The sequence below is a fragment of the Cyprinodon tularosa genome, unplaced genomic scaffold (genome assembly GCF_016077235.1).
Source record: "Cyprinodon tularosa strain WSP-4 unplaced genomic scaffold, ASM1607723v1 ctg726, whole genome shotgun sequence".
NCBI lineage: Eukaryota > Metazoa > Chordata > Actinopteri > Cyprinodontiformes > Cyprinodontidae > Cyprinodon > Cyprinodon tularosa.
In genome coordinates, this window is record NW_024039481.1 from 794,424 (window position 1) to 809,153 (window position 14,730).

General features: G+C 38.9%; 1 protein-coding gene across 2 annotated transcripts in view; it reads right to left on the bottom strand.

The window, feature by feature from the left end:
* Positions 1-1,923: 1,923 nt before the first annotated feature.
* Positions 1,924-14,730, bottom strand: part of traf7 (TNF receptor-associated factor 7) — a 32,137-nt gene continuing 19,330 nt past the window's right edge. For both annotated transcript variants that reach the window (XM_038269257.1, XM_038269256.1), the window contains exons 13-22: positions 14,240-14,288; positions 14,027-14,154; positions 12,134-12,216; positions 12,006-12,045; positions 11,797-11,913; positions 6,286-6,408; positions 3,902-4,021; positions 3,499-3,630; positions 3,304-3,423; positions 1,924-2,188 (exon numbers count right to left, since the gene is read on the bottom strand). In XM_038269257.1, coding sequence (XP_038125185.1) covers positions 2,174-2,188; positions 3,304-3,423; positions 3,499-3,630; positions 3,902-4,021; positions 6,286-6,408; positions 11,797-11,913; positions 12,006-12,045; positions 12,134-12,216; positions 14,027-14,154; positions 14,240-14,288 — 927 coding nt within the window. In that variant the 3' untranslated portion in view covers positions 1,924-2,173. The remainder of the gene's footprint in view (positions 2,189-3,303; positions 3,424-3,498; positions 3,631-3,901; positions 4,022-6,285; positions 6,409-11,796; positions 11,914-12,005; positions 12,046-12,133; positions 12,217-14,026; positions 14,155-14,239; positions 14,289-14,730) is intronic.

Consider the following 14,730-nt stretch of genomic DNA (forward strand, 5'->3'; position numbering starts at 1 on the left):
ATATTACATTAGGTTATATCCAGGTAACGTCTTCCTATGGGCAAACGACTTGAAGGCACAAACTAAACTGTTCATAATTTATCATTTATGGTATGCCAGCATTCATAACATGTAGGCAAATCACTGTCCCCGAGACATTCGCGGTTATATTTTTTATATTTCTATTTTTTTAAAACAAAGCAGCGCGTGTATAACTTCATCCACACTGACTTTCATTTACTGCTTTTTTTTTCATGGAGCTCAGAAACATTTCTTGTTCTTTAAAGTAGACTGGTTAATTTTATTTACCATAGGTTATTTATTTAACCCATTAACTTCTCCATCTGCTGGTCTGTTATCAATGAGGGAGACGGTTTAGTTTCATAAGGGAACTAAACCTGGAGGTCACCGTTCTAAGGCCCCTAGTGGCTAATAGTTACACTGCTTTCATAGATATATTATGTGATTAGACCCCTTTAAAGGTACTTTAATGGTTGTGAAATACCCCCATATATATTGAAATGAAATAAATCAGATCAGCAGCCGTCAAAGAGTACAACCGTTTATTGATCAATGATAAACTTGATCTTAAATGATTAGAAGTATACAAGAAATCACCAAACCGGATCAGTGAAGTCAGACACTTTGTCTCATTCGTTTCTCTTTCCTTCTTCTGTACCAAAGCTACAGTCCATGTGAGCTAAAATAATATATAAAAAAAACACTTTAAAAATGTTAAGCTAACGTGTTAAATGGATAACATCAAGGGTCTGCATTTCATCGTTTTCATTATTCTTAACCCAATATGGGTCCTAAAACAACTTCTTCAAGCCAAGATTACAGTTTCCATCTCCTCTTCTTCCATTGACAGCTGCAGAGAAAGGAGCGTAAGATGCATCGATACAACTGAATTATATGGCACTTGTTTTTATGTTATTAAAAAGAAGTCCTTTACACTTTAACAGAGATGTGCATGCAGAACAACCATCCTTCTTTACCGTCGGAGAAAAAAATATATAACACAACTGTACAAGCATATAGTAGCTCTGCAAACAACCTTATCATAACAATGGACACTTTAGAGATCGTTCACTTCTTGAAAGACTTTTCTAGATTCAGAGTGTTTTTTATAAAGGCAGCGTACAGAAACTGACGATGCGTTGAAGATGAAAGCGGGGTCGACCAGTTCAAGGTCTGCGCCTTCAATGATCGAGCCTCGAGTTTACAATGAAAACCACAGAGAAAGGCCACAGAAAAGAAGGGAAACGCATGGAGTGGAAACCAGTCTTTGAGAGTGAGGAGTCAGAATGATCGTCTATGGAGTGAACTTTGCTCCATTATTGTTTAAACGAAAGGATACGTTTTGTAAATGGAAATATAGAAAATCTAAAAATGTAAGTTTAAAAAATGTTATGAGAGTAGCTTTTTGCTGTCTTATTTAGTTTTTATTTCTCCTTTTCAAGTTATTTTTCATATTTTTTTCTATTCATTTCATTCTTTACGTATTACATATTTTATATATTTTTTTCTTCTTCAAATTTCAGATTTTTAGAAAAAGTTTTACAAAGGGCATTCCTTTCATAGAAAATTTCACGTTCTTTTTACATCTGGGGGTGTGAAGACATGTCTCTATTGGTCTTAATGGGCATTAAAGGTAACATCTTTATTGGTCGATGTGCGGATAAAAGCTAGCGTTTGTGTTGTGCTTGAAAAGAGGAGAATTTGATTTGTAGAACGTAATTTGAAAAGTGCGATTTAAACAATAAATCTGAAAAACAAGGATTAAAAAATGTTTTTTTAAAGAAAATTACATTTTGAAAATATAACATCAGAAAAATTATGTTGAAAAATTTAATTTGAATGATAAAGGTGGAAAAAAAACGTAAAAATAAAATTAAAAAAAGTTTCATTTGTGGATTGCATTTCTTTTTTTTTTTTTTTTTTATCAAATTCTAATTTACAAAACCTGATCTTTGCTTGGAACAATAATGTAACAAAATCGACACCATAGTGTCTGCTTTCTGCTCCATCCTTTCCGGTTAGGGTCAGCTGTGAGACGGCGGCTGAAGAGTCGGCGTTGAGGCCACGGCGATGAAGAGAGTCACGTTCAGAGATGTTTGCAGAACAGGGGAGTCTTTTGGAGAAGTTAGCAGAGAACAAAGTCTGCTGGATGCCTGCAGAGCCGATGGTCCGTTTAGCAAGTCCACACCTGAGAGAGAAGGACAGAGATGATCAGAGATCTTTACTGTGTGTGATACTTATGAGTCCAATGACCGGAGTTTTACGAATTGCTTTCTTTTCAAATTGGATTTTCCAGATAACATTCTTCAAAAGTCGTAGAGAAGCGGCTGTTCCAACCGTTTCATTTCTGAATTCTCCTGAGTGGTGCACGATTTTACATGAGTGAATAAAGTGAATGTGATTGGTCGCTTATCAAGGGGGCGGGATTGTTGCCGCGGAAGGTTCGCAAACAAATTTGATTCTGGCCGATGTCTCGGAAGCATCTTGCTAACCAGTTAGCAACTTAGTGTTAGTAGTTTCCCAATGGGAAATTCCAACAACACTGTCAAGGAACGCTATGGACAGACGAAACATGCAAGAGGAGGAGAGTTTAGTGTCAGAGGTCTTGGATGAGTCTCCTCAATCAAACATTTTTTATTTAGAGGAGGAAAGCGGGGAGGAAGATGTTGTGGAAGAGGACGCCAGGGCGGCAGAAGCTTGGTTTGGTGTAGAAGGCTTCCAGCCGTACACGTTTGAGCCCTTGCCTCGCAACGCTGCCAGTTCTGTTAGCTCTACGCCTGCCGAAGACACAGACGTCCATCCCTGTGAACACTGGGTCGGAACTCAATGGGAAATTATTCTTATTTCAACCGTTGCGTATATGAGCTGCGACATATGAATCAAGATGCTATGAACGAAAAAATGTGATTGACAGATGACCGTTGATATATGATTGGCTGAATTTAGGTGTTCAGGCTGACGTATAACTAACTGTCCTGCAAAAAATACAGATTTTAAGACAGGATTTTTTTTTTTTTATAGAAATTTTCTAACTTTTGGGACAATCTGGTCTGATAAAGAGTACATTTATATACATTCCTAAGCCAGAATTATTTGACATTTAAATATGATTTCCCTACGACTTTGAGTTATATTTCAAGATTTCAAAAAAAATATTGAATCTCTAAAATCAATTTACAAAATGTTTTTTTATTTTTAAAACTTAATTCCCAAAATGTGTCCTTTGCTTGTAGAAATAAAGGAACAAAAATCCCTCCATAAGGTTGAGGCCCAATCAGACGAAGCAGATAAGGTCGGTTTTACCTTGACGGTGCTGTCCACGGCTCCGGAGAACAGGCGCCCCCTGGAGACGGCCAGCGCCGTCACACTGCCCTGGTGTCTGAGCAGAGTCTGGGTGCAGATCATGTTGTCCATGCTCCACACCTGCAACACAAGCGGAGTCTGTTTGTTTCCACTTCTAATCTACCTGCTGGGTGTTACTGCAGCCACCACACTCACCCTGAGGGAGCGGTCGTAGGAGGCGCTGAACACTTTAGTCTGGTCAGGAGTGGAGATGACGGCCAGCGCGTAGACTGTTCCAACATGGCCCGTCAAGGTTCGGACCTGCTCCTTGGACTCAATGTCCCACACCTACAACACAGACCCACAGCGTCAGCATCCCGCCCTGCAGCTTCAACACACAGATCCTGGAGGAGTTCAGCTAGCTGCCTCTGGAATACCTTTAATATTTTTAAAGGTATTTGGAAGCAAACGGTTTAAAAAAAACTTGGTGTGACTGAAGCAGGTCCGTCTGTAGAGGGTCTGATCACACATCCAGAACCAGTTCCAGTATTCCCAGTCTATGTAGACTGTTAATAAAAAGGAAGGCAAGCAGGTCTGGGTGTTTAGGTGAGATTCTTACATGGATGAGGTTCTCATAGGTGCCACAGACGATGTGGTGGTTGGTGACGGCGATGGAGTAAACGCTGCCCCCGCTGGTCTGCAGGACGTGAACACACTCCAGAGAGCGAATATCCCAGATCTGCCAGCAAAGAGGGAGGAAACATGGAGTTAGGAGGCGATAGAAGTCACTGAATCTCTAGGTATTTTTAGAAGGATTACAAATTTTGTTCACAAGAAACTTAGTTATCTTATAAAAATCCTACTTTCACAAAATGCTTTTGTTCGCTGAGAAACATTTTCTAAAGTTTATCCAGCTAGTGCTCCCCTTTTCTCCAAATTACAGCTGTTAAATATTTATGACATTAATATTTATCAAACATGTACCTTTCTTTTTATAATAAAACAAGGTCAGTCTCCTGATTGTTTCCAGAATTATTTTGTTAAGAACTACCAAGTCCATTCTTCCACTACTGGACAAGCTTTCTCTTTTCATTTTCCTTTAAGTATTAAAACTCAATTTTCTTTTCGGCATCGTGATGCAAAACTATGGAATGAATATGGAAAATATTTGGTATTGTCAAAAATAAATGGTAGAAAGTCTTTGAAAAAAATACTTTTATCCAAAAAAGACAGCAATGTATGATTCTACAAGTATTGACTTCCTGAAATCTGAAAGCTTAAATGTAGAAATAATGTTACTGTACATGTCTTTTCTCTTTTCTCTCTCCAGTGAAATGTCTTTCATAATGTGAGCTGCCTGATGTTTCCTTGTTTTAGGGTTCTGGCCTTTGGTATAAGCCCTATTGTGGAGGTCTGTGACCCCTAGGGGGTCCATGGAGGTACTGCATGGGGGTCGCAAATGTTTTGGTTGATAAATTTGTATTTTTTATTTTCCCAACTGCAATTTTTTCCACTAATTGAAATGTCTTTAAATCCACATTAACATGAATTCAACAGACTGTAGTAAACAGATAAATGGAGGCAGAAGATGTCTTTCAGTCATCAATGCACACATTTAGCGTCACACAGGAGCTCTTTCAAGCTGGGCACAGTTTCATTCACAACACCTGTCCCATTAACCAGGAACCAGAATCAGAAATACTTTAATAATTCCAGGGAGAAATTACTTTCATTACATGACTCCATCTGTAATAGAGTGACTATAGGACCAGTTTGATCTAACACAATTTCAAACAATATATATATATAATTAGGGAGTCCTCGCTCCATCTCGCCATCAGTTTTGGCGTCCTTAGCCTAGAAAACGCTGAAGACCCCTGATCTATGGGGTTTCTGTCACACTGCATGACATTTCTTATTTTATTGATGTATTCTAGTTTTCTATTTTGATTTTGGAAAAAATAAATAAATAAGATGCTTTCGCCAGACGTAACGGTGAATCAATGAAGGAAGAACCGGCTTAACAAATGCCTCAGAGTTCTCAGGGTTTCCCCAGAGGACTTTGTTAAAAATGTTAAAAGTAAACAGAAAATTTAAAACATTATCTAATTATGTTTTAATATATTACTGACAACTACAGAAAATAAGATAAAGATTGGAACCAACAGAGTGATCACCTGAAGGCTGAGGCGTTTAAAGCGACCAAGTTCATCACTGATTCAAATGCTTCAGTGAGAAAAAAAAAAAACATTTTATTATAGATATTTAAAATTAGTGAGTCTAATAAATTTACATCATCTGTTGTCTGCTTTTGCACCTAAAATAAGGCCGGGCAATTTACTGCATTGCAATACAATTGCAGAGGTGCTAAGTAATGGTCACTTTACATTTAATATTAAGTAACTGAATTTCCCACTCCAGCCCTTTAGGTGGCGGTAACACGCTTACAGTGGGTTTGTTGTAGGGCTGCAACTAAAGATTGTTTTGCAAATCGACTCAAATGAAAACTACGAACATTCTCTCATTAAAGTTCTCGTTTTAATTAGTTTTTTAAACGGTAAAATATTTTTATCTTTTATTTACTTTTGCTCCTGGTATCTAAGTCGTATTACAAAACAGACTAAAACTGAAACAAATAAAAAAACTAAAGCATTTTCATAACTAAAACTAAAACGGTTTAAAAAAAAAAGTACTAAAAACCAACTACAATCAAAATAGAATTAAAATCAGGAGTGAAATCTTGTAATCGACTTATTAGTTTTATTTATCTCTGTTACACAGTTTTATCCATTTCCAGTTTTGATCCTTTAAATAAAGATTTTCATCTGTTTTTTTTTTCCCCCCTATGTTTGAATTTAATGATTTTATGGAACAATCGACAGGAGAATATCAGCAGATCCATTAAATGTAATAAATCATCATTTTTAGGAACTGTTTGATGCGTTATGATCGGAACATCAACCAAAACGATCTGGAGTTTGAGTGAACATTTTTCTTACATACCTTGATGGTCTGATAGGAGCCGCTGTACAGGTGGTTCTGGGAGGCCACCAGCGCTCTGACCCAGTGATTCAGTCCGGTCAGCTCCTTCTTCAGCTTCAGCTCCGTCCCGACTATGTCCCACACCTACACCAATACAGACACACACACACTAGATGCAACACAAAGAACCCAGAGAAGAGAGGAGCGGTTCTCCTAAATACATTGAATGAACTCCTGCTTTTCTCAGAGTACAGGTGGGTTTTAAACAGGCACCAGGAACAGTGGTGGGTTACCATAGGAACAGAAATAAATGTTTTATTTCCAATGAGCTGGTGGAGAGACATCTAAGGAGAGCCGCCATCTTTAAAACACTGACCCAATGTTTAATGTTTACCCTAATTTCAAGCTTTAACCATAAAGGACCCGACAGCTAGATGCAGAGAAGTTCTTTCCTTTGTTTATTTGGTCACTTTTACGTTCAATTATAAAGTTCAGACAAATTAATCAAGTTATTGATTAATGACTCTAAAGTCAATCTAATTTAATGATTAATTGGTAAGCGCCCAATATCTCATAACCGAGTTTTCTCTTGTAGTATTTCCAGATGAGTTAAATATTGACTAAACAAAAATATTTTCCTACACATTACTAAACTCAATATATTAAGATAAAAAAAACAGGAAACTATTATACAGTATTAGGGGTGGAACGGTTCACAAAATCCACGGTTCGGTTCACGGTTTCTGGTCACGGTTTTCGGTTCGATACATGTTGATTGTTACACCGAAATCCCATAAAAATTAATGAAATTAATGAAAAAATCCCCCAAAAAATAATGAATTGTAATTATTTTAAATGATCCGCGGAAACCCTGGATCATTTCCGTATGTTTTGCTGCTTTGAATTTAATCATCTTGCGCATCCTCTCTACCATCTCCAAGGAACTCAGAGGGGAGCGGACGGAGCCACAATGGAGGCTGTAGGCTTTGCTTTAAGCAGCCAGTCTGGAGCGCAGCGGGGATTGCTGACGGAGTATGAGGGATTTCGGGGTTAGCATGACATGTTGGTCATGTTGCTGTTAGCATAAACAAAACGTGTTGCACAATGCTTGCACACTGTTGCACTTTTATCCACAACTTTCTTTCCGCCGTCATCGTAGGTCACTCTAAATGCAAAGTGGTCCCATACAGCAGACCTATAAAGCGCTGCTGGCGCGTCTTCCAACTCCTGTTCTTTCCCACTCGCCAGTCCGACACAATTCTCCATAACAACTGATTTTTTTCCCTGCTACACCCGGCTACGCTGCTTCGCTTCTTCTTCTTCTTGTTTAGTACTGGTGGTTGGCTTTGGTCGCAGTACCGCCACCTTCTGCTCTGGAGTGTAAACGCTTCGCCTATGAGAAAAAGGAGCAGCGCATGAACCGAACGCAACACACGCGAACCGAACCGAGACAGTCGAACCGAACAGTTCGGACGGTTTTCATAAATCGTCCCATCCCTATACAGTATGTGTATATATATATATATATACGGTTTATATTTATTTGTGGTGGGCATAGATACATTTCTTTAATCTAGATTAATCTCACTGTAATCTTGGAATTAATCTAGATTAAAATGGCTAATTTGAATTTGTTTCATGAATTTAATTCATGAATCAGAATTAGTTAAATAATCCCTTGCGGGAAACGCTTTTCTTGTAGTACAATCATTCATAGAAGAGATAAAAATAAGATTGTAAGTACAAATAAGATATAATAACAAATAAGATAAAGATGAAAAAAAAAATAAGATAAGGGTAAGAATAAATAAATAAAGGAAGTCTTTGAACAGGTTTCTCAGGCCAGGTGACGGATTAGGAAAGAGGCTCATCTCCTGTTTCCAAACTGCTTGACAAAGCTTTGATAACTGCTGATGAAAAAAAATAATATTCAATAATATATATTTGTGACTAATAAGTGTTAATAAGCATACCCTGCTTATACACTCACCGGCCACTTTATTAGGTACACATGTCCAACTGCCCGTTAACACTTAATTTTTAAGCAGCCAATCACATGGCGGCAACTCAGTGCATTTATGCATGTAGACATGGTCAAGACAATCTCCTGCAGTTCAAACCGAGCATCAGTATGGGGAAGAAAGGTGATTTGAGTGACTTTGAACGTTGCATGATTGTTGATGCCGGAAGGGCTGGTCTGAGTATTTCAGAAACTGCTGATCTACTGGGATTTTCACGCACAACCATCTCTAGGGTTTACAGAGAATGGTCCGAAAAAGAAAAAAACATCCAGTGAGCGGCAGTTCTGTGGGCGGAAATGCCTTGTTGATGCCAGAGGTCAGAGGAGAATGGCCAGACTGGTTCGAGCTGATAGAAGGGCAACAGTGACTCAAATAACCACCCGTTACAACCAAGGTGGGCAGAAGAGCATCTCTGAACGCACAGTACGTCGAACTTTGAGGCAGATGGGCTACAGCAGCAGAAGACCACACCGGGTGCCACTCCTTTCAGCTAAGAACAGGAAACTGAGGCTACAATTTGCACAAGCTCATGGAAATTGGACAATAGAAGATTGGAAAAACGTTGCCTGGTCTGATGAGTCTCGATTTCTGCTGCGACATCCGGATGGTAGGGTCAGAATTTGGCTTCTACAACATGAAAGCATGGATCCATCCTGCCTTGTATCAACGGTTCAGGCTGGTGGTGGTGGTGTCATGGTGTGGGGAATATTTTCTTGGCACTCTTTGGGCCCCTTGGTACCAATTGAGCATCGTTGCAACGCCACAGCCTACCTGAGTATTGTTGCTGACCATGTCCATCCCTTTATGGCCACAATGTACCCAACTTCTGATGGCTACTTTCAGCAGGATAATGCGCCATGTCATAAAGCTGGAATCATCTCAGACTGGTTTCTTGAACATGACAATGAGTTCACTGTACTCAGATGGCCTCCACAGTCACCAGATCTCAATCCAATAGAGCATCTTTGGGATGTGGTGGAACGGGAGATTCGCATCATGGATGTGCAGCCGACAAATCTGCGGCAACTGTGTGATGCCATCATGTCAATATGGACCAAACTCCCTGAGGAATGCTTCCAGCACCTTATTGAATCTATGCCACCAAGAATTGAGGCAGTTCTGAAGGCAAAAGGGGGTCCAACCCGTTACTAGCATGGGTTACCTAATAAAGTGGCCGGTGAGTGTATATATATATATATATATATATATATATATATATATATATATATATATACCAGCTCTCAAAGGGGAAAAAAGTCATGCTGTTTATTTATACTGATATGGACCGGGTGATGTTTCAGGAACAAAAGGATGCCACATCATTTGATGGAAATTAAAATAATAAACCTACAGAGGGCTGAATTCAAAGACATCCCAAAAATTACAGTGAAAAAATGATGCGGCAGGCTAGTCCATTTTGCTGAAATTTCATTGCAGCGACTCAAAACGGTATTCAGTAGTTTGTGTGTCCCCTACGTGTGTGTATGCATGCCTGACAATGTCGGGGCATGCTCCTAATGAGACGACGGATGACGTCCTCATGCTAACAGTAGTGACAGTGACCCTAGCCAAATGCAAAACTGGTGAAAGAGAAAGATGAGGAAGGGAAAAATGTCAGTGGCCTCCACCTTTCAAACCATTCCTGTTTTGACTTTTGAAAATCCAACACCAAAAACGGCCAGAAGATGACAAAAGTGCATCTTTATCTGGATCGCTGTCAATCATCAGATATTCCAACCAGTGAATTAATCAATATCAGAGTATATAGAGTCAGAGTATCGGATCAGTAGATCTTTCTCCTCCTAACACCTAAATACATTAAATATAATTTGGTGATCCTGTCAGGAAGGGGGGGGGGGGCAGGGACTACCTTTTAGTTTTACATACTGTGCTCCTCTGCCAGTCATCTTCTCTGCTTCCACTAAACAAAAACATCCCCTCAGCATGATGCTGCCACCTCTGTGTATCATCAGTGGGATGATTTCAGTTTCCCTCCACATTTTAAACATTTATAGTGGGACATTTACTAATCAGATCTCATCTATTGGATGAAACCAGATTTTGTTTGATGTGTACATTTAAAAAGAGGTGAAAGACGAATGCTAGACATCTGCTTCGGATTCTAATTCGTTTAGAATAAACTACTTTAGTATATTAGCCTGCCTCTAAAATATCAGAACCTTCATAGAAACACCATCTATCCACTCAGTTCAAAGTTTGTCTCACTCTATGGATTAAGATTATTCTGTTTTAGAAATATTAATGAATCATAAAATAAGTTATAAAGCTATGTTTGATTCATGCAGATATATCAGTATCAAAGCGGACAGGAAAAATAATAGAAAATACCTGAAAGTTTTTGGTTTTAATTAGTGGTGGGCATAGATTAATTTGTTTAATCTAGATTAATCTAACTGTAGAGATGAAATAATCTAGATTAAAACAGCTAATTTGAATTCTGCCAAATGGGTTCCTGAATCAGAATCACTATTACTTTATGAATCCCTTGCGGGAAACTTTTTCTGGCAGTGCAATCGTTTAAAAAAAGAGAGGAAAATAAGATTGTAAGTACAAATAAGATGTAATAATTAAATAAGATAAGGATGACGTGTGCGCTACCTAAATAATAAGTAAATAAATAAAAATAAGACTTTGAACAGGTTGCTCAAGCCAGGTGGCGCATTAGACCAGGGACTCATCTCCTGTTTCCAAAATTCATCACAACCTGTTTGAAAAAGCTTTTCTAGAATGATAACTGGAGATGAAAATAAATAATATTCAATAAGATATATTTGTGTTTAATAAAACAATTATTTAATAACATAACCATGATTTCTGAACTGTAGGCCTACATAATAGGTCGTGATGAACTGTTTACAGTCAGCAGGTTTGTGTCAAACTATTTCTCCTTTTTCCACCAGTCACTCAGGCTGTCATTGTAATGTCCAATGAGGCTGGAGAAGCAGCAAGGGCTGCTGGGTAACGTCAAGATGGGGAAAACATCACCATTTATCCTAGTTTTGTGTTAAACAGGGCTGTTTGTGTTGGTAGTCTGTTCATACTAAGCTAACATTATGTTCTGGAGGCTGCAGCTGTAAGTGGCACCATCGGAAAAATGTTTCACCTGTTGGATATAAGTGAACAAGCATTTCCTGGTATATTTCGTTGCATAAACAAAGTGCATCGTTGCTGGACCTTGGCTTTAGCGTGAGTTAATTGTTGGCAAACACGCTACAATATCCAGGAGAAAATTATCATCAATATCGACTCACCTTCCAATTTATCTTTGAGAATAGATCAACAGCAATATTTTGTTTATGGCGTGATAAGAGTCTGGCGTTCTAATGACTAGTTGCAATGCTTAAAAACATCTAACCTTTCATTATTACCTTTCAAGCTAGAAAAAAATTAAATAAATCTATAAATGTTTTACACATCCTTTCCTGTTGGCAATCAGCTCAACTCAGACTGAAAATCCAGGTGGGATAAAATTCCTCCAAAGGCTGCGTACCTTAATGGCCTTGAGGGAGCCGCTGAACAGCATGTTGTGGGAGGAGACCAGCGTGCACACGGGGTTGTCATGGGCACGGATCGTATTCACCTTCTGCAGGGTCTGGATGTCCCACACCTACACAGGTAACAAGCAATACAAAGGGCTTCTTTTTCCTGAAAGCAAACTATGATACGGTGGCATTGATAGAACGGACGAAGGCTTCTTACAATGATGGTGCAATCAGCAGATCCGCTGTACAGTTTGTTTCTGTGGAGACAAATGTAAAACGTCCTGTTGCTTAGCGCTGCAAAGAGAACGACACTATGGAGCAAAACGTATGTCTGCTTTATATTACCCCTGGATGCACAGAGCCAGGACAATCCCATCGTGACCTTCCAGGGTTTTCTGACACTTGTAAGTAGTGCAGGTGTCCCACACCTTAAAGGAGGCGAAACAATGCATGGTTATACGGCACTTCTGATTGGAATGTGTAAACAATTTAGATTAAAACATAAAGATCAATGTAATGCTTCTTCACACAGCGAGCAGCAGAAGCAGCAAAAACGCGTGCTGAAAAGTGGGTCTGATGCGCGTTGGGCGGAGCAACCCTATCATTTCTTTGCCTGTAACAATGGCAGCTATATTTGCTGTCATCAATGGGTAAAAAGTAGTTTTAATATTTTTTTAACCCATTTAGGCCTAAAACGCCTGGAAAAAACACCTTAAAAACCTATGGCCGATTTTAAAAAATACCCCTAAAACCTGAAGTTTTTCTGTAAATTCAGCAACTGTGTCAACACCTAGTAAATTATTGATATCTCAGCTTCTGTAGCAGATAGAACTCAAAATATATTTTATCTTTGAAATTCTTCCAAAAAAAAAAAAAAAGTGAAAAGCAGTAATCAAAAAGAAAAAAAAAATTCAACCTTTTATTTTTTCCATATGTGATCATGTCTTCATTGAGAATGTGCAATATAAAACGTTTTTAAAATAAAGAACAAACATTACATAAATAACTATCTGATGATTACTTATTAACAGTATTATTATGCATAATAATGCATATGTCTGTGTTATAAATTGCATACAACTTACCTCCAGATGGCCACAAATCTGTCCCGGGACATATTTTGGGGGAACTGCGTCCTGAAGAGAGGTTTACTCTGTCGCCAATAATCTCTTCGTACTGGCAACACAAGAAGTCCCATGCCCATACACAGCCCAATAAATGTCTTCATCTCCGTCACAGTCACGGGTGACCACTTTGCCATCTTTGCTCTTGTTGGAGTTTGGTTTGTTTGGTCACTGTACCTATTCGTCTCGATAACAAGATGCATCCAAAGTTCTTCATTAAAAATATGCTCAAATGCCTGCAGCGGTGTGGCGTCTCCAGGCAAATCAACTTTCACTCCAGGTGTGCGGTTGAAAACACTCCGTGCATTGCGGTGGTAGTTCGATTGGTTCAGCGCGTTCAAAGTCATCATTTTCATCTATACCGTCATCAAAGCCGACACACTCCTCAAAATCATTGCCTTCCGACAACTCTTCTCTGTCAAACTCCTCCATGTTTGCTTGAAAAAAACTTCTTTCTTCTTGCTTGACTTATATGCTCTCCCGGCGTCAATGGTAGAATTACGCAACAGCGCCCCCGGCTTGAATGGTAGAAATGCGGTAATGCTTTCCCGGCCTAAATGGGTTAAGTGAGAAAGTCCACCTGAAAACTTCATCAGTTCAGTCAGTTCATCCAGATTAAATCCGGCGTCATTCGTCAGATATTCCATCCTGCTAATTGGTCGAAATCAGAGCAGATAGACTCAGAGTATCGGATCAGTAGATCTGTCTCCTCCTAACATCTAAATACATTAAATATACTTTAGTGATGTTTTCAGAATGGGGGGGCACAGACTACCCATTAGTTTTACATACTGTACTCCTCTGCCAGTCATCTTGTCTTCTTCCACTAAATGGAAGCATCCCCTCAGCATGATGCTGCCACCTCTGTGCGGCTTCAGCTTCTCTGATTGGTTGATGTGTCGCGCCGAGCAGCAAAAGTTGAATTTTTCCAGCTCCAGCAGCTGTTGCTTTCGCAGTGCGTCCCCCTCAGAAGCTCCTGAGGCGCTGCTGGACCGTTTGTTATGCCAAGATGTGCATCATCCACTGACTTTGCATGTAAACCATCTGATTCTGCTGCCTCTGCTGCTTTAGGTATGAACGTAGCATAATGGTTTCATCAAGAGAGATTTTTTACCTTAATTGTTTTGTCAGAAGAGCCGGAGAAAAGCAGGTCTCCGGTAGAGTAGACGCACAGACACCAGACGGGCCCCTGGTGGCCGACAAACGTCCCTTTACACTTAAAGATCTGCTGTGGGTCGTAGGCTGAGAGACGAGAGGAGCTGGGTTTGAATTCAGGATGGATAAGTTAAAAAGAACGGAGAAGAAGCGAAGGTAAAGAGATTCTTACAGCCAAGGATTCCCATGTTGAGCCTGGCGTTGATGTGTGACAGCTCATCCTGAGGAGACAAAGCTCAACTTTACACAAAGAATCTTATGGAGAGAAATCCGTTCCATTAATGTTGGCAGCAAAGGAAACCGTTTGTAAATTTATATTTGGAAAAAAGAAATACAATCTAGAAAATCAAAAGATATTTTAAGTAATTTAGCTTTTTCTAAAATTTGCTTTGTCAAAAACAAAATTTTTTTCACCATTATTTCCTTTTTAAAATAGTTTTAAAAAAATTTATGTTTATGAATATTGCAAGCTTCAATTTTTAAAGAGTTCTTTTTTTTTTTGCATTTCACAGATCACGTTCTCTTCACTTTCAAACACAGATGTGAAGAGCGTGATCCATAAAACACTATTTAAAAAGAACGCTATTCACTAAACTCAACCTGAAAAACAAATTTAACAAAAAAATTTTTTTATATATAGAACATTATAATATTTAAAGTGTA